General features: G+C 44.4%; 1 protein-coding gene across 3 annotated transcripts in view; it reads left to right on the top strand.

Moving 5' to 3' along the window:
* Positions 1-22,595, top strand: part of prrc2c (proline-rich coiled-coil 2C) — a 44,832-nt gene extending 22,237 nt beyond the window's left edge. Inside the window, exons 17-35 of one of the 3 annotated variants that reach the window (XM_080723144.1) lie at positions 703-857; positions 1,435-1,647; positions 2,227-2,485; positions 2,713-2,798; positions 3,358-3,552; positions 3,913-4,170; positions 4,914-5,006; positions 5,741-5,842; positions 6,735-6,906; positions 7,364-7,579; positions 11,076-11,296; positions 11,852-12,042; positions 13,088-13,319; positions 13,602-13,736; positions 13,886-14,080; positions 15,179-15,279; positions 18,507-18,696; positions 19,351-19,599; positions 20,418-22,595. In XM_080723144.1, the coding sequence (XP_080579270.1) occupies positions 703-857; positions 1,435-1,647; positions 2,227-2,485; positions 2,713-2,798; positions 3,358-3,552; positions 3,913-4,170; positions 4,914-5,006; positions 5,741-5,842; positions 6,735-6,906; positions 7,364-7,579; positions 11,076-11,296; positions 11,852-12,042; positions 13,088-13,319; positions 13,602-13,736; positions 13,886-14,080; positions 15,179-15,279; positions 18,507-18,696; positions 19,351-19,599; positions 20,418-20,684 (3,530 nt within the window). In that variant the 3' untranslated portion in view covers positions 20,685-22,595. Of the gene's footprint in view, positions 1-702; positions 858-1,434; positions 1,648-2,223; positions 2,486-2,712; positions 2,799-3,357; positions 3,553-3,912; positions 4,171-4,913; positions 5,007-5,740; positions 5,843-6,734; positions 6,907-7,363; positions 7,580-11,075; positions 11,297-11,851; positions 12,043-13,087; positions 13,320-13,601; positions 13,737-13,885; positions 14,081-15,178; positions 15,280-18,506; positions 18,697-19,350; positions 19,600-20,417 lie in introns of all 3 variants that reach the window. The other 2 variants (XM_080723145.1, XM_080723143.1) reach the window with 2 other exon arrangements.
* The last annotated feature ends 2,026 nt before the right edge of the window (positions 22,596-24,621 follow it).

The following is a 24,621-nucleotide window of genomic DNA, read 5'->3' as shown; positions in this document are numbered from 1 at the left end:
CTGAAATTATATTTAGGTTCTTAAAAAGCAACTTTCTTTTAAATCATGCAAGAACCGCTGGTGCTTACAGTTACCTAGCAGATTTCTCGTTCCCATCCTTTCCCATCTCTGAGGAGAGAAGCCTGGTTATGACTTAATGCAGAGAGTCTGTCTATAGGCTGGGACTTCTGGGTTTCATGCACAGGGAATGTAAACGGATCCATAAAGCCTCAACATAACTTATTAGGGCGTTACTTAGGCCACATTCCAGCACACTCAACTGCGAGGGTCTCAGCTAACGTTGATTCAAACAATCCCGAATTATACCATAGAGTTTATATCTAGATGATGGACTGCCCCACGCCCAGCTATTCACTTCAATGAAAGTTTTTCTTGATTTGAGCGCCAAATCTTTGTGCCCGAATGTGGAATGCTTGAGCACCAAGCAGGCACACTGCTTGCTATCCCAGATTTGACCACCCGGCGACAGCAGCTTCACTGTTCTACTGTGTTTTCTGGGGGCTTGGATTTTACAGCTAGAACTGTTACACCAGGTGAATGCATTTAGGAATACCAGGTGAACGCAGTTAATGAAATTAAGCGCTGCCAGCAGGAACTAGGGCTTCTCTCCAAGGCCTGAAGTGCATGCTGATAATCTGTTGCTGCTACCTAAAACTATGTGAACATGACCCCATTGTCCGCGTCTCTGTCTCTTCCCTGAAGGTGTTGTGATTATTGACGACCACCCAGAGGTCACCACCATGGAGGACTCCCAGTCCAACCCCAACGACGACGGTTTCACCGAGGTGGTGTCGCGTAAACAACAGAAACGCCTGCAGGACGAGGAGAAACGGAAAAAGGAGGAGCAAACCACCCAGGTGAGAGAAAAGGGGGGCTCTCTCTTTCATTGGTGTGTCGCCCAGGTGGCGTCTAAACCCTAACATTTAACTTCCACAAAAACTACGCCTAACCCTAACCCCACAAACACTATGCCTAAACGTAACCCTAACGTCTCAGAAATGATTCCTAAACCTAACGTCAAAACCCTGTCCACCTGGGTGAAACAGAGAGAGGAGCGGTCAATTGTATCACCAATGATTGAACTTCCATGAAAGATGATTCATACTCATCACTTCTTGCCTGTGAAATCAGACAGGCTCTGTGTGGTTCCTATTGTAGTGATTATAGTAATATGCTCAACGTTTTTATTTTCCTTGTCATACCAATACATGTTTGTGCTATGCTTTATTGTGACCTTCACGACGTTGACATCATTGCGTACACTTGCTATTTTTTGGAAATGTTTTGAAAACTCTACAAAGCTTTTAAAAAAACGCTGAACAATTTATAATTATGAAAAAAAGATAAGAGAACTACTGATTTTTAGAAGGCATTTTACGAATCAGCCACATGGTCTTACTCTTAGTAGGCTAACATAAATGTTTCTCACGACAGAACTGGGGAAAGAAAGGCTCCGGTGAAAAAGGCAGAGGTAGCGGAGGAAAGCTTCCACCTAGATTCGCGAAGAAATCGCAGCAACAACAACACAAGCAACAAGAGCAGCAGCAGCAGCAGCAACAACAGCAGCAGCAGCAGCAAGCGGCACAGCCTCAGCCTGCCCCAGCTCCCGTCCCCCAGCCCCCACCACCACCACCAGTGGTGGAAAAGGTACTTGTATGTTTTACTTAAGTAAAATTGTCAATACTGCAATGTAGAAATACTCTGTTACAAGTAAAAGTCCGGAATTCAGAATTAACTTGAGTAAAAGTACAAAAAGTATTGGTATCAAAATGTACCTAAATACCAAAAGTAAGAAGTACTCATCATTATGCAGAATGTCCCATTGCACAAGTGTTCAGATGTGTAAAATGTATAAAGTCTTTCGAAAATAGCAGATCTACAAGCTCACAATGTGTCACATAGCGACACATTATGAGCTTGTAGATTGGCTATTTTCACAAATGAACAAATGTGTATATAGGACTGAGTTGGTTACTGTATGTTTCGTAATAATAATCAAAATCTACAAAGTAACCAGTAACGTTTTCAAATAATTGCAGTGGAGTAGAAAGTACAATATTTGCCTCTGAGATGTAGTGGAGTAGAAGTAAAAGTACTGTAAATTGGAAAAACTCCAGTAAAGTACAAATAACACAAAAGTGTACTTACTGTAAGACGTACTTGAGTGTATGTACTTGGTTACTTTATACCACTGACCACCACCCATCTCTGCCCCCCTCCCAGCAGCAGCAGCATGCCTCCCACCCGGCCCCCTCGCAGCCCGCCGCTGCCCCCCCACAGGCTCTGGAAGGAACGGCGGCACCGCCACTACCTTCCATGGTACCCGCCTCTGCCGCTGCCGCCGCTGCCATGGACTTCACCTCTAAGACCGCGCTACCCCCGGCCCCTGCCCAGCAGCAGCCACACAGCACTCTGGGCACGGAGCTGTGGGAGAGCAAGGTTAATGCGGGCGGCGGCTCCGCCGTCCTGCCTGACGTTAAGAAACGTGAGTAGCCCTGGCCTGCCCCACAGTTCTCTAGAGATTGGTGGTTCTCAACCTTTTCAGGCCGCGATCCCCCAAAATAATTATCTTTTAACTGGGGACCCCCTCCACCCTGACGAGAGTTGAGGCATTACATTTTGTATAACACGGTTCTATTGTGAAAATAGCAGATGGTCATGGACACATTTTTATGGGTCCCCTCATTTTTGTTTTTTTGTCTTTTCTTCTAGTTGGTCCAATCAGCCCTCCCCAGCCCCCCTCTGTTAGTGCCTGGAACAAACCTCTCACATCCTTCACCGGGACAGTCATCTCTGAGGTACTGCTCATATTATCTAGTTTTCACCTGCACTCATGAAAGCCAATGTGGATGAGAGGGAAATATAATATCGTTTCATTTCAGTGTTCATTTTGACAGCAAAGTTTGATTTGAGTTTTAGTCATAGTCTTTTGAATAGTTTAGTATAGTTAGTCATATTTTAGTCATGATCTGAAATGTTAGTTGATTTGTGTTTTGGCGGGCCTTGATGGTGTCAAAAATTTTAATGCCTTATTTTACACATGGTTGCATGCTGAAAATAGCCTACCTACAAGCTCCTGCTGCGACACGTTGTGAGCTTGTAGATTTGCTATTTTCAGAGCAACACCCGAACACAACCAAACATAAAATGACTTGTCTTTTAGTTCTACTGGATCTCTTCTCCACTAGTCCCTCACTAGCATTTTAGTCTAGATCCACGTGTTGATGAAATTGTCAGCATATTTAGTCATAGTGTTAGTTGACAGCATGAACATGGTTTCATTTTACAATTCCTAAATAAACTAGGAACTATGAAGTGACAGATGTAAAGTGTTGATGTTGATGTTCTCTCCACTAGGGGGTGAAGTCCGGAGTGGAGGGCATTGTGGAGTTGGGGATGGACAGTATTCAGTTTGGAGCCCCGTCGTCTGCGGGCAGCACAGACAGTGACGGCGTCCCAGCCTTGCTGGAGACGGTCCTGGACAACAAACTACCTGCCCCTAAAGAACAGAGACAGAAACAACCCCGAGCTGGACCCATCAAAACACAGAAGGTATAATATATATATATCACTGCTTAGACTGCCTGGACACATGGTTGGGTTTATCTTCAAACTCTACCTCCATTTTAAATGTCTGGCCATGGGGGAGGCTTTAAAGGAGTACTTAAACCTCCCCAAATTACACCCTCTGAAGTCTTGAGTACATGGAGCATTTTTGTTTTAGTTGCATCCCTTAACGGTCGGTGAGTGAAGAATCCAAAAACATAAGAAAGTAGAGATTGTTTTGTGATAAGCCTTGGAAAAGTCAAACATTTTAAAGTGCTGATAACTGCAGGAAACCCTATCTAAAGTACCTTGGTGGGAAAAGAAACAAGAACCTTCTAATCTTTGTCATTTCCACCCTCCTCCCAGCTCCCGGAGATGGAGCCCGTAGAGACCAAGGAGTATAAGCCAGGCCCCATCGGAAAAGAGCGCTCCCTGAAGAACCGCAAGGCCAAAGACGCACGTGGAGGCGAAGTGGAGGGAATGGAGGCGGGGGCGCCTGGAGGAGGGGTGAGCAGAGCCACGGACTCCAGCCCGCCCATCTCGGACGCCACCGTCCCAGAGCTGGGCGGAGACATCGAGGGCATGATCACGGTCCCCTCTGCAGAGTACACCAGCAACTCTAAGGTAGACTCATCATTGGCTCACTATACTATCGATGGATGTGTGTATATATAAATATTCTCTTGTTGGGTGGAAACCTTGTATGTCCAAAACTGTTACTTTTCGGGATTAAAATTCAATAACGGCAAAAGTAGCTGATCCACAAGCTCAAAACGCGCCGCTTCGCACAGCGTTTCGAGCTTGCAGATCTGCTACTTTTGATACTTTTTGGGTGACGCTGTATTATGATCAAGTAGGGCATTCATTTATGGAAATAATACCCCACAAAACGTTAGAATATGCAGATGGGAGGTTTCTGACCGACGGCAACAAAATGTTATTCGATCAACAAGCACAACAACAAAGGCCAACTGCACCAATTTAACCATTAATTTCTATAGTTACCTACACTGAATGAAGGGCGGTCGGGGGAAAGGGTGCTATGCCAACTCTTGGCAGGACTTGGCAGGCTAATTATCTGATTTGGGCTTTGTTGCTTTCTTTTATTCATCTACGTATATGTTGTGTGCAGTATGGAAACCTACAAGATGTCACATGTCGAAACATTTTATACTATCCCTGGAGGGAATGCTTCAGTGTAATTATGATGGTGGTATTTTGAGGCAAAAGCCCTTGCTGCAGTCATACCCTGAACCACAGTAAAGGAGCACCATTTCAGATATGATAGCTTCTGTATAACTAGTGTATCTAGTGCACAAAATGGTGAAAGTGTTTGTACTCTAATGTCTCCCCCCCCCCCCCTCTAGGAGTCTGTAACTGACTACACAGCCCCTTCCTCCTCCATGGCTGACAGCGTTCCAACAGGAGGTAGCAAACTGGAGGACAGCCTTGTGGCCAATGTGAGTACTACATGTCTGTGTTTACATGGCCTCATACGATACACTCCCTAGATCAGTAGTTCTCAAACGCGGTGAACATTTTTAAACGTCCACGGTAACGCATTGTTTGCTGGAACCAATCCAAGGACCCCTGGGGTCCACCTTGAGAACCACGTCTAGATAGTAGGGGTGCAACAGTTGATAGAACTAATGAAAAATCTATAGCTTTCGCATAGATTTTTTTCTTAAACCCCTAAATGTGTCGCAATGCGACATGTTGTGAGCTTGTACATCTGCTATTTTTGTGCGTCACTTGAATGAAGTATTAAATAAGGCTTAAGTGGTTGATCAGACTTGATTATCAAAAACACACTTCTCGATTATTTGAAAGCAATCGATAGAATAATCGCCAAGAAAGAAAGATGCCTGTAGCCCTATCAGATAGAAGATTAATAATCACCAGGTTCAAGACTGCCGTTCATTTTCTAAAACATTGAAATATAGAACAAGATAGGCCCTTGACCATAAGCACTTAAACCCCAGCACCCTTATTGTGGGGAAACCTTCAGATCAATGGCAGATCAATGTTGTTTTGAGCTTGTCAATCAGCTATTTTCAGCCAAAGCTTTCCCCACAATCTTAGAAAACAGAAGATACACCAGAATAGAGCCTTGAGGGACTCCTCTTAACCATGTAGGTGGTTAAGTGATCTATTGCTGTGTTTCCTAATGACCTGTTATTTATGTGAACACTAGGTGGCACTGCCGCACTCCTTGCCCCTCCCTCGGAGAGAGGCTCTGCAGCAGACCTCCAGCCTCAGCACCGTCTCCCCTGCTACTGTTGACCTCACACTGAAGGTGCACACACACACACACACACACACACACACACACACACACACTCTCATTACTTAATTCATTTGCTCACCTTACTTACTCAGTCCTTTAACTTGCTCATCGTTGCTGTCGAACTTATTTTGTGTTTTGATAACACACAAAAGGAGACACGAAGAGTCTCCTTTGTGTCTCCTACCAGATACATGAGGGTCTTTATTATTATCATCAAATGATCTGCTTAGGCGACAAAACATGTATAAAGAAAATCCATGAATTCAACTCTCCATGGGGTGTGTAATCCATGGGAGAAAAAAACATTTTGGGGTTGGACTATTGATTGATTGAAGTATTTATTAGAAGTTTGCTTAGGAAAAGGTACAGTTTCAGTTCACTGGTACACGGTCAACTAGAAGGAAACTCGGGTAACTAAGATCCTTCTCTTTAACTTGTATAACATTGAATGACAGACAGAACACTGTACTCTGCTGTAGATATCATCAGAAAATCGGTTGTAAACTAAAAAACTATGAAAACTAAAAGGTATTTACAATAGAAGGGTCAGGGGGGGAGGGTAAGGTTAGGCTAGGTTTATTGTTATCCCTTTTTAAAGCAGCTTAACCCATTCCACATGACGGCTGCAGGGTATTTATAAAAGAGTCCTTTCCCATACAGCTTTTACATTTTCATAGTAGGAAGTCTTTGGAGCTTCCTCTGGAGTGTAGCTATGAGCATCACAAACTGTAATTGCAAAAATATTTGGTAGCCACATTTTTAACACTCCAATCCCAGTGTGAACGATAAACATTTTGAAGGAGGCGTTCAGCTGCTATAATGAAATGAATACAGAAATGCAAAAAAAGGTAAAGGGAGATGCAATTAACCCGGGACTGGTTTTGTGTCTGTCCTCATTCAGATGGAGTCTGCTCGTAAGGCGTGGGAGAACTCACCCAGCCTGGTGGAGAAGAGCTCCCCGGTCACCACCACCTCCCCCATCACCTCCTGCACCTCCTCCTACTCCTCCTTCTCCTCGGCCTCCATGCCTCAGATCCCTGTGGCCTCGGTGACCCCCAGCACCTCCCTGACCGGTAAAGTTTCCTCCAAACTATCTGCTATTCAAGGTTATTTTTTTATTAAAATGTCTCGGGTAAAATATCTACACAGCTTTTTACATCACACTCAGGGTGGTATTTATTCCCACCTAGAGTAACCTAAAACTAGGAACGTGCAATTCTGAGAAATTGCAAGTGTGTTTGTATATATATTGTGATGTCACATGAAGCTTGACTAATCATTGGACAGTATAATATCCAATCAGAAAAAAGACAGAAAAAGTCCACTGAACTCAATGGACTTTTGGAGTAACTCTAGATGAAATAATAAAGCTGGACAAAAACTATAGTCTGTTGCCTTATAGGCAACTATACTACTAATAGAGCTGGACAAGTGGACAATAACTATAGTGGGGTTGCCCTGTAGGCACTAATCCCAGAAATTGCCCCTAGTTTCTTATATTCATTGCCTCCGTTTGCGTCTGTCCCCCAGGCTCGGGGACGTACACTACGTCCTCCCTGAGCACCAAGACCACCACGGCCTCCGACCCCCCCAACATCTGTAAGGTGAAGCCCCAGCAGCTGCAGGGTGGAGGCCTGTCGTCCTCCAGTAGCAGCAGCAGCAGCTTCTCCCAGCTGGGCTGCGTGCCTCCCCTTCTCCCCCAGCAGCAGCAGACCCCACAGGTCTACGTCTCACAGTCTGCAGCAGGTAAGACATCAACCCTACCCACTGGGCGGTCACCATTATGACATTTTACGTGACGATTAATTGTCACATACATGATTGCGATTAACACCGGAGCATATGAATAATAAAAAGTTAATTTCCGTTTGGCTTTGAAGTTACACAGGATAGATATGACAAATACCCTAAATATACAAAGGAATTTTATTTATACATTTTCAAGTTTAAGTTTAAAGACAAGACATACAATAAATTACAATCACACACGTATAGGACATACCCTCCCACCCACCCCGTAAAATGTAAAAAAGGAAGAATAAAAAAATGAAAACATCAAACATAATATATTACAAAAGAAGGAAAAAGTAAATAAGACGAATATAAAAAAACCTGTACGACTGGCATATTTAATAACTTTATTCTTTATACTCTTTATACAACGCATCGCGTTGTGAGCTTGTAGATCGGCTATTTCCTCTACTTTTTGAAAGTGTTTGAAACTACGGTATATGAACATTTTTCAACATGGAAAGGATTATGCAACATAATTGCAATTACCTCAAATAATTTAGATTAGACGATTATGTAATAATTGTGACAGGCCTATTACCCACCTTGCTGCTGCTTGGGGATTGCCGTTTTGTCTTGCTAACAATTGTGACCCATTTTGAATGGAGCTGAGTGTGTGTCTAGCATCAGAGGTCGCATGAGGAGGGTTTCCATTAAATGAATGAATCTATAGATGGTTGAATCCAACTTAAAAAGTATAACATTTACCTACTAGATGTGCTCCTCTCTCAAGATCACAACAGTTCATTATCTTGAGCTGTCGGCTGGCTGTTTTAATAGCTGAACACCCAATGTGAGGTGGCTCGCTTCATTAGCCTCTAATCAGAGGAATGGTAGACTCTTGGGAGCAACTTCGTGGCCCACATTATTAGCAGTCCATTAATATCACGGCTTTATGAAAGATCACTCAATACATGACTACCGGGAGCTCCGCCCCCACCTCTCCGCCGAGACCTCCGACGAGAATCACAGCCGCACCATTCACTTGAATGGATATGCAGCGGATTTTACACATTAAATATTAATTCCGTTTTGGACCCAGAGCTTCGAAATCTCGTCCAATCCGTCAACAAAGGCCTGGATATGCACTGGAAAAATATATAGACCTTTAAACTTTTAAAACAATACGACAAAGGAATATATAAGGACGCAACAGCAGAATGAGGAAATCGCCTGTCTGCTGGACCTATACAGAGCCGTTTTCACTTTTCACTGATTAGTTTAGAGGCTATTACTCTCCATTACACAAACAACCAACCAGAATAAACTGCTTCAAATGTAGGCTACATGTTTCTTATCATGCCGATTGCTTATAAATCTTATCTATAACATTTGATATCTCTGGCGTGAAATGTTCGCGATTCCTGACAAGTTTAGCTGCCGAGCCGCAGAGGGAGAGGGTGTCGCATCAAATTCTGGGCCCTGGGTACAAGGATTCGCTGTGGGCCCACATGAATGTTCTTCATCGTGGGATTTCAAAAATAGCAAATCTACAAGCTCGCAGCGCGGCACTCAGTGCCGCGCTATGAGCTTGTATATCTGCTATTTTTCAATCGATAAAGTCTAAAATAATTAAGGCCCTTCCACCGTGGGCCCTGGTAAGTCAGTCCCACTTTTCCCCCCCTTGTGACGCCCCTACCCACAGCCTGCAGTCGAAAGCAGAGTTGAAATACAACACTTCGCGTCGCTACCCCTGTTCATTCAGACATTCACAGACGTACATTACATATCAGTTGCTATTTAACATAACAAATAAGGTGTTTGTAGTCATGGGTTATTGTCGTTTAGGCCAATACAGTCCATTCATATTTAAATTGGTTTGAAACGGCTTTCTGTGGTCCAGCAACCATGGACTCCTCTGCTGCGACCTTATATATTCCTATGTCGTATTGTTTTAAAAGTGTAAAGGTCTAAATATTTTTTCCAATGCAGATCCAGGCCTTGTTGATGGATTGGAAGAGATTTCGAAGCTCTGGGTCCAAAACGGAATTAATATTTAATGTGTAAAATGTGTGTACAATCCGCCGTATTTCCCATTGAAGTGAATGAAGCCAATAGCGGCGCGCTGTGATAGTGGCGGAGGCAGCTTTTGGAGGGGGCGGAGCCGGTAGTCGTCCATTATACATGAAATACTAAAGGACCCAGCACTTGTTTGTCGCTGGATCAATGGCACTACCAAAACGCTAAATATGAATACATTTACATGTATACATCAGCACCAACACATGCTGTAGGTACCGCCAAAATTGGGTACTATCACACTTAAATTACTTAAATTGCATTTTCATTTAATTTCCATCTAGAAAATGTGCTCAGTAAAGCACAGAACTCTATACCATGTAAGTGTCAATTAAATCTAAATGTACAGATTTTGTCCATTAGGCTGTGCTTCTGGAACCATTTCCCATTTGGCCAGAAGAAACTCAATGATGCATTATTCTAGTAGAGACATTCAGTGCCAATACTACAGTAGGTGGCCTCTAGGAGCTGACAACAAAATGGTGTTACCAGCAGTAGTGATTAAATGTTTAGGGGGTCGCTTATCTACTGACGTCACACGCACGTGACGTGCGGTTCGCGAGACTCGGGTCGTCTGGGCTGGCTGTCCGTGTAGCTGCCTGTGTGGCTGCAGCCTTGCAGAGCTCGTCAAGACCTGGGGACGCTGCCCCATTTATATAATGTATGTCTGTGAGGACTAAGGCTATACCTGCCCCCACCTAACCTGTTATTAGCCAGCCCAGACAGGGTACTTGTCTCTCCCGAAGTTGTGGAACGCATTCTCGCGTGCCCGTGCATGAACACTCGTGCATGCGCGTAACAGGCATGACACAGGGCAGAAAAAGATATGGGTCGTCGGGGGCTCGCGCCCCAAGACTACAGCAACTCTGGTTACCAGTCACTCAGTTGCTCCTGAAATTGTGATTTTGCGATCTGTTTTGCTAGTGTTGAGTTAAAGGTGATACACCATGAAATTTCACTTTTCCTATTTTAAAACCTTTTTTTGGGGTCCCACTAGCACCTTCTATCCTCACAAATTCCCATTTCTGACCGTTGTGTCTTTCTCTGGTTTTGAGAAGGTGAAGGTTAAAAGTATCCCACAGGTTCTCAAAACAGGCTGTTCAGATTTGCTGCCGATTGTGACGTCATCTGCCGATTGTGACGTCATCACAAAAAAAAAAAAAAAATCAAAAAACATTTCTTTTTTTCAAAAAGAAAGAAAAAAGATTTTGGGGGGGGGGGGGGTGGCGCAGTTCAGGCCAAAGGTGGTACTGCAGCTGAAATGCTCTGAGAGCCATTCAAAAATGAGAGAGGCTCTCTATTCAGGAGTGGTAATTTAGCCTCAAACCTTTTGAAAAACGTTTTTGGGACATAAACAATATGACATAAATACTTTTTAAATGCATGGTGTATCACCTTTAAAGTTATTTGCTGAATAATGTGTGCGGTCCAGGTTCTGCAGCCCAGATCCCAGCCTTCTACATGGACACTAGCCACCTCTTCAGCACCCCGCACCCTCGCCTGGCTCCTCCCTCCATGGCCCAGCAGCAAGGCTTCCAGCCTGGACTCTCCCAGGTACAGTACAGCGGCTCTGGAGATAGAAGGCAGGACGTCAGCTCGCACCCTGTCGGGCATTACGCTGATCTAATACAGCGTAGAACCAGTGTGCTGCAGGTAGGAGTTCAGTGGCCTGCCGTCATGGAGCTATTATTGACCCAGTGTTAATTTTCAAATTCTGATATGCATTTCGTTTTTTGTCATGTTTTATCTGAAAAGGCCAGGCCTTGATGTCGTCGTAATGGCTTTACACTTGGTTGTCATGCTGAAAATAGCCGATCTACGAGCTCACACGTCGTGAGCTTGTAGATCTGCTATTTTCAGAGTGCAGCACCCAAGCGCAACCAAATATAAAATGACTTGTCTTTTAGTTCTGCTTGTTCTTCTCCACTAGTCCCTCCCTAACATTTTAGTTAGTTTTTATATTTTGACAAAACTGTGAATATATTCAGTCCTAGTTTTAGTCTTCATAGATTAGATTTTATCTAGTTTTTAATGTAGTTTTCGTCATTGGGAAAAAAAAGGTATTAAACATTTTTCTGCCATAGATTTAGTCTACGAAATCAACACTGCTATTTTGACAGGACAGGGGTGGGCTGACTGCCTTGGTGATCTGTTCTTAAATCCTCTAACGTCCATGCTGGTCTCTCTCTGTGCTTCCCTCCCCTGTAGCCAACAGCGGTACAGCAGATTCCCATCCCCATCTACGCCCCTCTGCAGGGGCAGCCCCAGCACCAACATCAGCATCAGCACCAACACACACATCAGCACCAACACACACACCAAGCCCAGCTAGGGCTCAACACTGGACCTCCAGTCTCCCAGCCTCAGGACCTGTTCAGCTCCTCGCTGCAGACTTATAGGTAACACACATACGGACAGGGGCGTCACAAGGGGGGGGGGGGGGGGAGTGGGACTGAGTTACTAGGGCCCAAGGTGGGGGGGGGGCTTAATTATTCTATACTATTGAAAAATAGCAGATATAGATCTGCTATTTTTGAAGTCGTGAAAATGTGTGCAAATCTTTGAATATATGTATTTTTTAAGCAAACATCAAATCTTTTGAAATATTCTGAGATGGAGGTCCGTGGCCAAATACATTTTGGGGTTCCTTCACATGAAAAAGTTTGAGCACCACTGACATGGAAACATAGGTTTTTCAAAAAACCTTCAAAGACTTGCACTTCATGCTTTTTCAAAAATGGTAGATCTACAAGCTCGCAGCGTGGCACTCGGTGCCGTGCTGTGAGCTTGTAAATCTGCTATTTTTCAATAGTTAAAGGACAAAATAACACAGTGAATGCTTGTACCCAGGGCCCAGAATTTGGTGCGACACCCCTGCATACAGACTCCTCAAATATTCAACACATTGCTGCCCATGACTCGACTAGTTAAGATCAAAAGTGATCCAACTTTTTCCTGCTCTTGTCGAGGCCTGTCACAACTATTACATACCGTATATCTTCAAGCCTGGGGGCAACAAATACCCGCCAGGGGTCTGACAACGTTTCGCATATCGGCGCCCATTCAAATGGACTCAAATAAGTGTCACAAATTCTTTTAACCGACGGGGGTTCAAATCGATTTAGCAAATTAAGAGCCTGAGCTTAAAATATACATCGTAAGCTTGTAGATCTACTATTTCCGCTATTTAAAAAATAAATTGAAAGTACAAAATTATTAAATATGATATTTGTTATTTGTATGTTCAAGTTATTTTTGCCTAATGTGCATACCATATATTTCTTTATTGTGGAGCCTAAAAGACAAACAGAAAATGTTATTATCCATATGTTCCAATGTTTAATGACAAAAACAATTAAATCATAAAAATAATTAGTTTGACAATCAATCGTCAACTTAAGTCCTCTAATGGTGACGGCCCCGCTCACGTCCTTTCCCCCACAGGTCTCAGCAGGCGTTCATGCAGAGCAGCCTGTCCCAGCCCTCCATGATGCTGTCAGGGCCTTCCCTGCACAGCTACCCCGGTGTGCAGGCCCCCGAGCTGGGCAAGCCTCAGTCCAACCTGGCCTATCAGCAGCAGTCCTCCACCCAGCACATCCCCATCCTGTTTGAGCCCCAGCTGAACCAGCCCTCTGGCATGGGAGGCTCCCAGCTCATCGATACACACTTACTGCAGGTACAGACTCTTCTTCATTTCCTGCTCACGTTTACTGATACCGACTGTTCATTAGGCATGAGGAAAATATTAATACCGGTAGTCTGTTAGGGTGCAGATAACTTGTGATGAGCATTTGCATTTACCATGGTTTTCATTATCTTTTTATACCTTGTTTTACCATTTTATAATGATTCGGTTAATTTAAATAAAAGATATAGTTGCAGACATGCTGTTGATCTCCATTACTCTTTTGTGACACGGCCGTGTATGTGTGTGTGTGTGTGTGTGTGTGTGTTGCAGGCTCGGCAGGGGATGAATCAGCATTCCAACATGTACTCGGGGCAGGTGCAGCAACACGGTCAGAGTAGCTACTATAGCAACACTCAGTCTCCCAGCTCTGCAATGCAACAGGTAATGCATGCAGCATTACAACAGGTAAAGCATGCAAAAACACAACACAGATGCACCTCACATGTTCACCATCCACACTCAACTAAATGCTTTTTTTCCCCCTGTCACGTAACGGCGCACAGTCACAAACAACGTTGGTTCCTTTTTCTCCTCCCTCCCTCCCTTCCCACCAGGTGACCGTCCCTCTGCCCGGCTCCCAGCTGTCCCTGTCCAGCTTTGGCTCGGGAGGCGGGCAGCCTCTCCTGGCTCTGCCGCCCACGCCTCCCCAGGCCCCGCCTCCCAGCATCAACAGACAGCCTCCTGTCTCTCAGCCCTACCGGGGCATGATGGGTCCCAACCACAACATGATGCCTCCCCAGTCCAGCAAGGTAGTTAGTTGTTGTGTGAGACGCCCCCATGTATATACGTTTGTCTAAGTGTGAGATGGACAGGGTTCCCACGGTCATGAAATTCCTGGAAATATTTTGAAATTAGAAAAATATTTTTCCAGTACTGGAAAGGTTTTTGGAATTGATCAAGGGTCCTGGAAGGTCCTGGAAAAAATGGCTATGCATTGTCTTTGGTTATTGATTTTGTTAAATAACAAATTTAACATTGGCCAAATTGTCAAATATTAGAGGCTGAAATTGTGAAAATAGCAGATCTACATGCTCACAACGCCTCGCGTTGCGAGGCGTTGTGAGCATGTAGATCGGCTATTTTCACAATAAAGCTGTGTTATACAAAATTCCTCAACTCGTAGTGCTCGTCAGCGTCACCAGTTCAAATATGATTATTTCGGGGGTCACGGCCTGCAAAGGTTGAGAACCACTGGCAATACACTACCTGTCTTTGGGCATTGCGCATAGGAGTGAGCGACTTGTTAATGAGCGGAATTATTGTTATATAGTCCTGGAAGTTGGGTTAAATATTCTGGAAAAGTTTTGGAAATGAATTGGTAAAAATGGGTGGGATCCCTGGATGGACCCTCACGTATGTGTGTCACACATCTGTCCCCACCCCACATCTGGAACCCTGGGAGTCCCTGAACCTCACTTTGAGAACCTCTGGTCTAATCTATCTATCCATCTATCCACACATATGGGTCCATTTGGTACCAGCTAAATTGATACTCAAGATTTAGCAAGATTTATGCACTGGTGTCTTTTTTTATGTTCAATCCGATTTCAGACGTGCCTCATGCTGCCAGGAGACTTTGCTCAGATCTGAACAGATTTATGAACCACATTCTGAAAGCTGGTGTGATTTATACTGTGTGCTGTGTCTTGCGATCTACAAGCTCACAACACATTGCACTGTGTGCTTGTAGACTGGCTATTGTCAGTATTGTTATGGCTGGCGTTTATTGTTCACCTTTTATGTCTGTCTGTCTGTCTGTCTGTCTGTCTGTCTGTCTGTCTGTCTGTCTGTCTGTCTGTCTGTCTGTCTGTCTGTCTGTCTGTCTGTGTGTCTGTCTATCCATCCAGATGGACATTGACCTGAAGCTGTTCAGTAGTGGCATGGATATGAAGCCTGGTACTCCTCCTGTTGGCGCCCGGAGCACCACGCCCACCTCTAGTCCTTACAGGTTAGACAGCAACTGGCATTAACTCACACATACTCATGCACTAAACTAACCAGTAAAACGCTCTAATGGCGATTAGCGACCGTCAGGTCGACAGATGCGACATACGAGTGGCCCGCTGATCAGTCACGCAAACGGACATAGTGTTTGTGATCATGTGGGTGGAAAAAAAACATTTGGACAAACTGAAAGAAAAAACCTGCGTCTGCAATGCTGCCTGTGGGCGCTGCCATCTTGACCAGCCATGGCTCTCCTCCAGTGGCGTTCTGGCGCCGTGTGAAGTGAGCGGTGATATTGAGAGTTCATTTCATTAAGCGTCCCACTGGCCAGAGTGTCCTGTGCAGCTTGGCCAATGGGACCCTGGGCGTACAACAAACTTTGAGCCGTTTGTGCCAAGATGTAGGCCAGGCTTCCACGCTTCAGAGCCCTTTTAGGGACGAGACATTTTTTGGGGACTAGATTTTGGGGTTAAGTAACAATTAAAGCCTTTTTAACTCATTGACCACGACCACCCGAGCAACCCGAAAATATTGCCATGTCTTTCACTAGCTGTATTCTCCTACCTTTTAACGTGGGCGCTAGAGTTTCCATCATGTGCGATCGGTTTCCAACTATCCATCGTGCGTTTCATCAGCTTCAAAACAAACAAAAAAATTGTCCAGCCGTTGTCTATTTGTAAGCCGTGTTGTCTAAACAGTAAGCTAACGGCTGCAATAGAGGATGGACCATTCGGCTTCCGGTTTACATTTCCATGTTAATAGGTCCGTCCCCATAATGAGGATTAGTTCCAGCCTATTTTAGTTTCGTTGCGATAAAATATATTTTTTCAAGTAAAGCTTATTAAATTCTCGGGTTCCTCTGGCCTGGCGGTGAAGTACAAAGGTTTTTTTTTTTTTTTTAAATCCCACGATTTTGTAACCCATTTTCACCCAGTGCCAATTGCCTATGTAATCCTGGGCTCTGCTCTCCCTCTGCCGCGCCTGGGGAGACAAAGGACTGACCTCAGGCTTCCTTCTATGCACGAGGAGTCCAAGTTGCTTCTTTTCACCTGACAGTGGGGATTTCCCTGGTTTGGACGTAGCGTGTGGAAGGAACATGTTATTCCAACCAGTTCCTTTCCCCTCCATCAGGCGCCCCGGCTGGCCAGGGGGAGGCATTATTGAGACCAGGATTACTGCATGTTTTTGTGAGGGTATCGACCCTAGGAGATACGGGGAGAACATGCAAACTCCCCACAGAAAGTCCCTATCGCCAACCCCACCTAGGGTGTGGGAGCTGATGACGCAGAGAGAGGAACACGCCCCCAGTGCCCACTGCGTCCCTTGGTGGGAATCGAACCCAGGACCTTGTAGCTGTGAGGCGAAGCGCTAACCACTGTGCCACCGTGCCCCGTTTTTTTTTTCCTTTTCTTTTTTGGAAAGGAAGAGAGACTGTTAATAAAAATAAAAACAACTATACTTCTAAAATAAAAATAGCTGGTGTCTTTTCAGGTGATCTAACCGTTACATTTGATAACATTTGTGTTTGGAGAAAATTCTTAATTAGTCATTTGATGCTTCACATAATGTCCTTTGGTTAATGTGAGGGCCGGCCGGCGAACGGGCGGACCACACTGCTTGCGAAAGGGTTTTCTCCAGTGTGGATGCTCAGGTGTCTCCTCAGGGTATTTAACTGCCTGAAACTCTTGTCACATTGTTTACAGCAGAAAGGTTTTTCTCCAGTGTGGATACGCTGGTGTCTCCTCAGGCTCCCTGAAATACTGAAACTCTTGTCGCACTCTTTACAGAGAAAAGGTTTTTCTCAGTCCAGTGTGGACGCGCTGGTGTTTTTTCAGGTGCTCTAAACGAGCACAACTCTTGTCACACTGTTTACAATAGAAAGGTTTTTCTCCAGTGTGGAAACGCTGGTGACTTGACTTCAGGCTCTTTAAATCAATGAAACTCTTGTCACACTGTTCACAGCAGAAAAGTTTTTCTCCAGTGTGGATACGCAGGTGTGTCTTCAGGCTATCTGAACGACTGAAACTCTTGTCACACTGTTTACAGATGAAAAGTCTTTCTCCAGTGTGGACTCGCTGGTGTCTGTTCAGGTTCTCTATATGACTGAAACTCTTGTCACACTGTGTGCAGTGAAAAGGTTTTGCTCCAGTGTGGACGCGCTGGTGTCTGTACAGCTGAGAAGGTTTACTGAAACCTTTGTCACATTGTTTACAGATGTGAGTTCTCTTTCCTGTGTCAGTTGGACGACGTCTCTTTACTTCTGATGGTGTTAAAGTCTTGGTCAACTGTTGACTACTGCAAGGTCTAGATTCTTCTGAGTTTCCTTGCTGCTGACTCGTTGGCGGGAACAGTGGGTCCATGGTCAAAGCTGCTGCTATGCGCAGGCTGCAAAGGACCAAGAATGTAATTATTCTTGACGTTACGGTCCAGGATTGGTCACAGGGAAATTACCAGCTGAATACGATGGATCTCTGCTGAAATAGTTACTGCTGTAGACGATGAAGGCTTCCGCGATGTCTCCAGACTGCCACTCCCACTGTGCAGCCAGTCTGCTTTTAAGCCGAGCTCAAAGCTCACGTCATCATTATGTCAGCCATGCCCAAATATGGACTTCCATGTAATTTACTGAGTCTTGTCCTATTATGCTCATATGGAGATGCCTGATGTCCTCATTATATGCCAAAATTGCATGCCCCCTTGCTTGCGCCCATATATGGAGCTAACCGATTTCTTTGCGGCTGACGCCATGACGACACAGTGAGGTTAGACAACACACTCCATATTTGGGCGTAGCTGCATTAAGAACTCCTTATATGGTTATTGCTGAGTCGAAGGTCTGCCCGTCCACCGGCCCTCCCTCCCATTCGAATTTAATACCAGTAAGACGCCTAAGGGAAACAAGCGAGGTCACTCCATGTATTGGCCATCAGGCCAGTGATGTATATCAGACCAGTTACCCATATATAAAGATCCATGTTACTTGAGATATTTTGGTATTTAGGCATGACTAGTGATGCATTTTGCATCATATGATGCACTAGTCATGCTGAAATACTAAAATATCTCAAAACACAGATTGAACACAAAAAATAACTCAGGATTGTGTTGATCGTGTCCCAAACAACAATATGAATAAGATCTGGTTGTCCCAGAGATGAAGTGGGCCTTTAAAGTATAAAATGGGTTTACACACATACTGTAAATCCTATCTCTGTGTCCTCCCGTGTGCAGGGCCAGCTCCACGTCTCCCAGCAGCCAGTCCAGTAAGATGAACAGCATGCTGTACCAGAAACAGTTCCAGCCCGGCTCCCAGGGCATGAGGATGACGCAGCACTTCCCTGGACAGTTCAACCCACAGGTTAGCTCTGCTGGTGGCATGAGAATGACGCAGCAGTACCCCGGACAGTTCAACCCACCACAGGTTTTTAAACACAATCCATTTTCACAATTTGAGTTTTGTGTGTGAGAGAGACTTGTTAATATGTTATGTTGTTGTTGTTCTTTTTTAAATCAACTATTTTTATTTTGTTTCATTATCTTCCCAATTCCGCCGCCCCCATGTGTGTTATAGTGTTAGTCCCTGTCTCTGCCAATCTCTTTGTGCAGTGTTTCTCCTCTCCTTCCCACCTGCCGGTTTCACTGGGAGGTTGTAATGCGTCCAGAATATCTGTCCCAGTTCCGCTGGCTGCTGAAATTCTTTGTTGCAGTTACCTTCGACAGCAGTTTTTTTTCCAAGCGCAACCAAATATAAAATGACTTGTCTTTTAGTTCTCCACTAGCCCCTCCCTAACATTTTAGTCTATTTATTTATTTATTTATTTTTTATTTTTTTGACGAAATTGTAAATATATTCAGTCTTAGTTTTAGTAATTATAGATTCGTTTTTATTTCGTTTTTGTCAGTGAAGGTTTTAGTAGACTAAACTAGCACCGGTTTGTTGGCGGGCCCGGCCAAGCCGGAGGCACCACAGGGGAAACATTGAGTAAAGAGTGTTTACTCTCCAGTTAAATTACTGTGCAGGTTCATCGTCACAAATTCGCATCTCTGCAACATTCTTTTTATCTTGTGTCCACAGATTTTGTCCCAGCCGAACATCGTCTCTCCCCTGGTTCGACCTCCGCACGCCAACTCCTTTGCGGGCGGAGTCCAGCGCAGCCCCATGGGTCCTCCTCCCATGTCTCCCAACATGGGTGGAGGGCTGATGCCACACCCCCGCGCCCAGCACCCGCAGCACAGCCAGCACCCGCCGCCCAGAGGACCCCCCGGACCCTCCCTCGTACCCAGAGGCACGCCGGCAGCCCGGACGGCTGAGCAGGACCTCAAGGTAGCCATTTCTATGCTTGCTCTCAGACTGAAAATGGCACATTATACTAAAGTAGTGTCCCCATACAGGGTTCACATTGGCACGTAAATGTTTCCAAATTCAGTTAATAAAATGGTATTATTTTTGTGTAATGTCCCTCCATTGTAGTACTTCTGTCTGTGTCACTGTCCTCTTTGGAACCTTCTGAAATGCTGCGTTAATCACTTAATGATAAAAACAATTCTACATTATTTAAGCTGCTATTTTTGAAAATAGTTGACAAAATTGTTTGGATTTTCAATATTTATTTTCATCTATAATCACATGCCCAAAAGTGGGGATGCCAGGGTTAAAGTGTAGGATGTAGCTGAGTGGTGAAGGTGTTTACCACACGGACTGTGATACCTGCCCACTGAGTCCTGCAGTTTGACTCCCAGGCCGGGCAGACCATTTGCTGCTTGTTACTCTGCAACATTCGCTCCTTGTTTCATGTCTCTCTCCACTGTGCTATCAAGTACAGTGGAGTATAAGTATTACTATAAAGCCTTGATCAGGGCTTAAAGTTCTCCGTCCTGGGGACGGATTTCCGTCTTGAGGAGTCCCTAGGGGCTATTTAATAGATCAGAGCAGATTCGCAAAAAAATAAAAAAAAGTCGAGCCGTCTGCGCTAATTATTTTTATAGCATCAGTTCCACTGTGGTGCGGTACAGAGTGCTGGTGTGTCATGTACTTCTAATTCGTAGGAAAAAATAAATTTCCGTCTCGGGATTTTGTTTTGCTTTAAGCCCTGCTTGATTGTGTGGCTCATTCTCTTGCTATTCCGCTGTGTTCCTCCGCAGGCGAAGCAGAGGGCCGAGGTGCTCCAGTCCACTCACAAGTTCTTTTCAGAGCAGCAGCAACAGCAGCAGCAGATGAAGGCCCCCCCGACCATCAACAAAGCGCCACGCCACGACCAGAAACCCCCCCTCGACAACATGGCTCCCAACCACCAGTCGGGGGGCATCTCTGACCGCCCGGAGCCCGACAAAACCCCTCTCTCTACGGGCAAGCCCATACGGACTGGCCCCATAAAGCCCCAGGCCATCAAACCAGAGGAGGGCAAGTAAAAAGTCGACGACGCCCCCCCCCCGACATGCCCTCTTCAGGTGAAATGTTAACGGGGGGGTGGGGGAGGAGGAGGAAAGGGGATCCGGCTGCTCTGTTCACTCACCCAACCCCCCCTCCCAGGTCACAGCAGCCCTGGTTGGAGGGAGTGGGGAGGACCGGGAGGGGTAGAGGGAGTATGATGGGTTGGGGTAGAGATCCAAATTGTAAACGGTTACTAAGAGAAGAGCGTACTGTTGAGTGTTTGTACATAATCGTAGCCTCTCTTCTCTCCCCTCCACCCCCCCTCCTCTTCTGCACCACTGTAGGTGGGGGCATCTTGTTTGAGTTTGAGATTTTTCCCATCATGCAGTTGCAATGGGGATGAAAACGGTTAACGTGCGAGGCTGTTAACTTAAAGACCTGCTACAACGGTAGATACGGTGGCAGACTTTAAGAGAGAGGAGGGGAGGGAAAAACGACAATAATCGCTGCTGAGTTTGCCATTTTTATAGCTCTATGATTTCTGTTCCATTTTATTTTATTTTTTCCAAGTAGAAGCACCCGTATTATAGGGAGGACAGGTATGTTATTTTGTTAACGAAAGAATGAATCAATTGTTTTTTGTAGTTGGACGAACAATCTTATTTAAAGAGAGATGTCTTTTTAGTGAAGAACAGTTTGCTTCCCCCCTTTTTTTCAATCTTCCCATCTTTACTAATCCAAATGTGTGTGTGTGTGTGCATGTGTGGGAAGCTGTACGGCACATTACCCACGCACATGCACACACTGCCCCGTTTATTGCTCAACGGTTTCAACCATGTTCACTGAAAGAGACATACAAATCAGGAATACTATTGTCATTCAGTTTTTTTGTTTTGTTTTTTTCCCAGAGAGGAAATGTGAAATTGCAGTAGTTGATTGATATATCGATTGATTCATTGATTAGAAATCTGCCTGCAAGCCTTTGCTCCTGCCTTTTGCTCTCATCTCCTTGCCTGAGAATATTGATGAGGTGGTGTGTGTGTGTGTGTGTGTGTGTGTGCGTCTCTGTGTGTGTGCATGTAGTAGTAGTGGCGGTGGTGTGAGGTGAGTGTTTACACGGTATAAATGGCGGAAAGATTGTAGCCGAAATCTCTCCTGTATATTTTTAGCCAAAGGAAAAATGTAAGCAACGTAAAGATGATGTCACAGGGCCTTTGATGTTGCCACTGGCTGTGGCAGCAGTGCTTAGGGTGGAGCTATAATATTATTGGTTGTTTAGAAACGGTTGCTCACAGGTAAACGCTCCAATCTAGGGCCTGCTTCCTCTCACACACCCCGTCACTGCTAAATGGACACCCTCCGTAGCCTCACTCACTCATGCATGCACGCACACACACACACACACACACACTACACACTTCACTGTAAAGCACCCAGCCCTGCTGCTATTGACGGGAGTTCCAGTGCCCTTTAGCTAAGGACATTGCAGGATAGGGCTACTTTTTAAGAGGAATAGATAGGGTGTTGAGGGCTTGGCCTTTCTAATCATGAGAAGTGTACATTTTAAAACCTCCTCTTCGTATAAAAGAGGGGGGAACAAAAGCAGAACAGAGGAAAAAGGGTAAGAAAAATAGAAAGAAAGCTATAAAAAAGAAAAGAGAAGCCTGAAGATTATGTGGTTCTGAAGCGTTTGGGCAGAAGAACACATTTATTTTTGTTTTTTTTCCCTTTACAAAACGAGAGGAGAGCAATCAGTCCTGTCCTGCCTCTGCCTTACCTCCGCTGGCTCTCCACACACACAGTGTTCTCTCATCTTGGGCTTGACAATGACAAGAGGGTCCTTCAAGAAATGTACAGTTCAATGTTCAATGCACCCCTCGCGGAGTGGAGGAGGGAGAGAGGGGTAGAAGCTTCCATTCTGACTTATCAGGAGGGCAATGAAATGAGACCTGGAAAAATTGGAGGATGGGGGAGGGAAGGGAGGGTAATGATTGTTTTGTTAATTTTTTTTCTTTTTTTGTTTTACTTGTACAGGGGTTTCATCGCTGTATTAAAATATGTACGGTCTTATTTACATTCTCTTGGTTTGGTTACAGAAACTAATAAAAAATAATATGCTGTTAAAAAGTGATCCTTTGGGCTGTGTCTCCTGGATTTTAGCCTATTGTGTAATTCTTTGGCATGAGGGTTGTCAAAATATACTATGCCGGCTTGGGGAAGTTTACTATGAAAACCTTTGGGCCACTATATGAAAAACTTGAGCAAGGGTGCCAATATGATAAGGCAAAGGTCAAATCGGGCCACTAGGGGTCAGTAAGCTAACATCCAGACTGAGTAAAGGAGTGTAAGATGTGCTATAAACGGGCTCTTAAAGTATTCCTGCATGTTATTTATCGTTTCTGTCAGGCAGAAACCTTGTATCCACATTTTAACATAATGCAGTGTCACAAAAGTATCTCAAATGGCAGATCCTCAAGCTCGGAACACGGCACGCAACGACGTGCCTTGAGCTTGTCGATCTGCTATTTTTGAATGTGAATCCTTAAAAGTAACAGTTTTGGACATTTCCACCCGACAGACTATTATGTGTCATATTTGGTGATTGTGCTCTGAGCATAGTTTCTCACGGGTTGGGAAGGTTACATTTGAAATCGAATATATTACTGATTACCCTCTTAAAATTGAAATTTTAACCTGATAGGCCTACTCTAAAATGAACCGCTTAAACCTAGTTGGTGTTTATGCACCCCACAAAAACAGTGACGGTACGGTCACACCAAAGTGTGGTATGCTTTTCATTTTCAATGAGAATGGAGCGTTTATTTTTTTTGAAAAATGCCATTTACGGATTTAAGATCCGCTCCATTCCCATTGAAATGCATTGGCATAATCCGCTTATCAGCTGGCAACCTTAATTTGGTGTGACCGTCGCCCGAGTACACAGTTTACTGTCAGGATTGTTTTTCAAGTTATGTTTTGATTGGACCAAGTATCAAAATTGACAGGACATTCTTGACTGAGGACGTTATGCAAGTCATACTTACCAGCAGGCGCCCCAATTAATTTCTTTTTTAATTGTAACTGATTACTTTCACATGCAGTGGTGGAAAAAGTACTCACATTTTATACTAAGTAAAAGTATCAATACTGCAATGTAGAAATACTCTGTTACAAGTAAAAGTCCGGAATTCAAAATGTACTTGAGTAAAAGTACATGAGTATTGGCATCAAAATGTACGAAAATAGCAGATCTACAAGCTCACAAAGCATCGCGATGAGATGTGTTGTGAGCTTGTAGATCGATTATTTTCAAATAGCCTAGGTATAAAATAGGGCTAAATTGGTTAATGTATGTTTTGTAATATTATAATGTATAACTGCAAAGTAACTAGTAACGAAAGTTTTCAAATAAATGTAGTGGAGTAAAAGTACAATATTTGGATCCGAAATGTAGTGGAGTAGAATTAAAAATATTGGAAATTGGAAATACTCAAGCAAAGTACAAATTCCTCAAGATTGTACTTAAGTACAGTACTTAAGTAAATGTACTTAGTTACTTTACACCACTGGTCACATGTAATCCATTACTTCTCAACCCTGTGATCACTAGAAAGAAGTTTACTGAGGGGCCTTTTCCACCAGCAAAGAACTGGTTCCAGAACCAGTGCCGGTTCAACTTTCTTGGAACCTTGGTTCGTTCTTGTGAACCGGCTTGCGTTTCCACCAGATTGAACCATGATTGAACCAGAGGAACCAAGGATTTTGTGGTTCCCATTCGGAACGGTGGAAAAGCTCACCTCTGGTATATCCCATAGGTGGGAGAAAGAACCAGAACTGGTTCTTTGCCGGTGGAAAAGGCCCCTGAAAGTGCAAGATGCTTGAAAGCTCTCGACTTACTCCAAAGGGTCGAGTACCACACAACAGACACTTCTCAAAGTTTAGGAACAAGTTTATTTAACAATTAGTTACCTAGTG

This window comes from Nannobrachium achirus, assembly GCF_963921795.1.
Source record: "Nannobrachium achirus genome assembly, chromosome: 1".
NCBI classification, from domain to species: Eukaryota; Metazoa; Chordata; class Actinopteri; order Myctophiformes; family Myctophidae; genus Nannobrachium; species Nannobrachium achirus.
The sequence above is the reverse complement of the archived record's forward strand: the minus strand, read 5'-3'. Positions and strand labels throughout refer to the sequence as shown.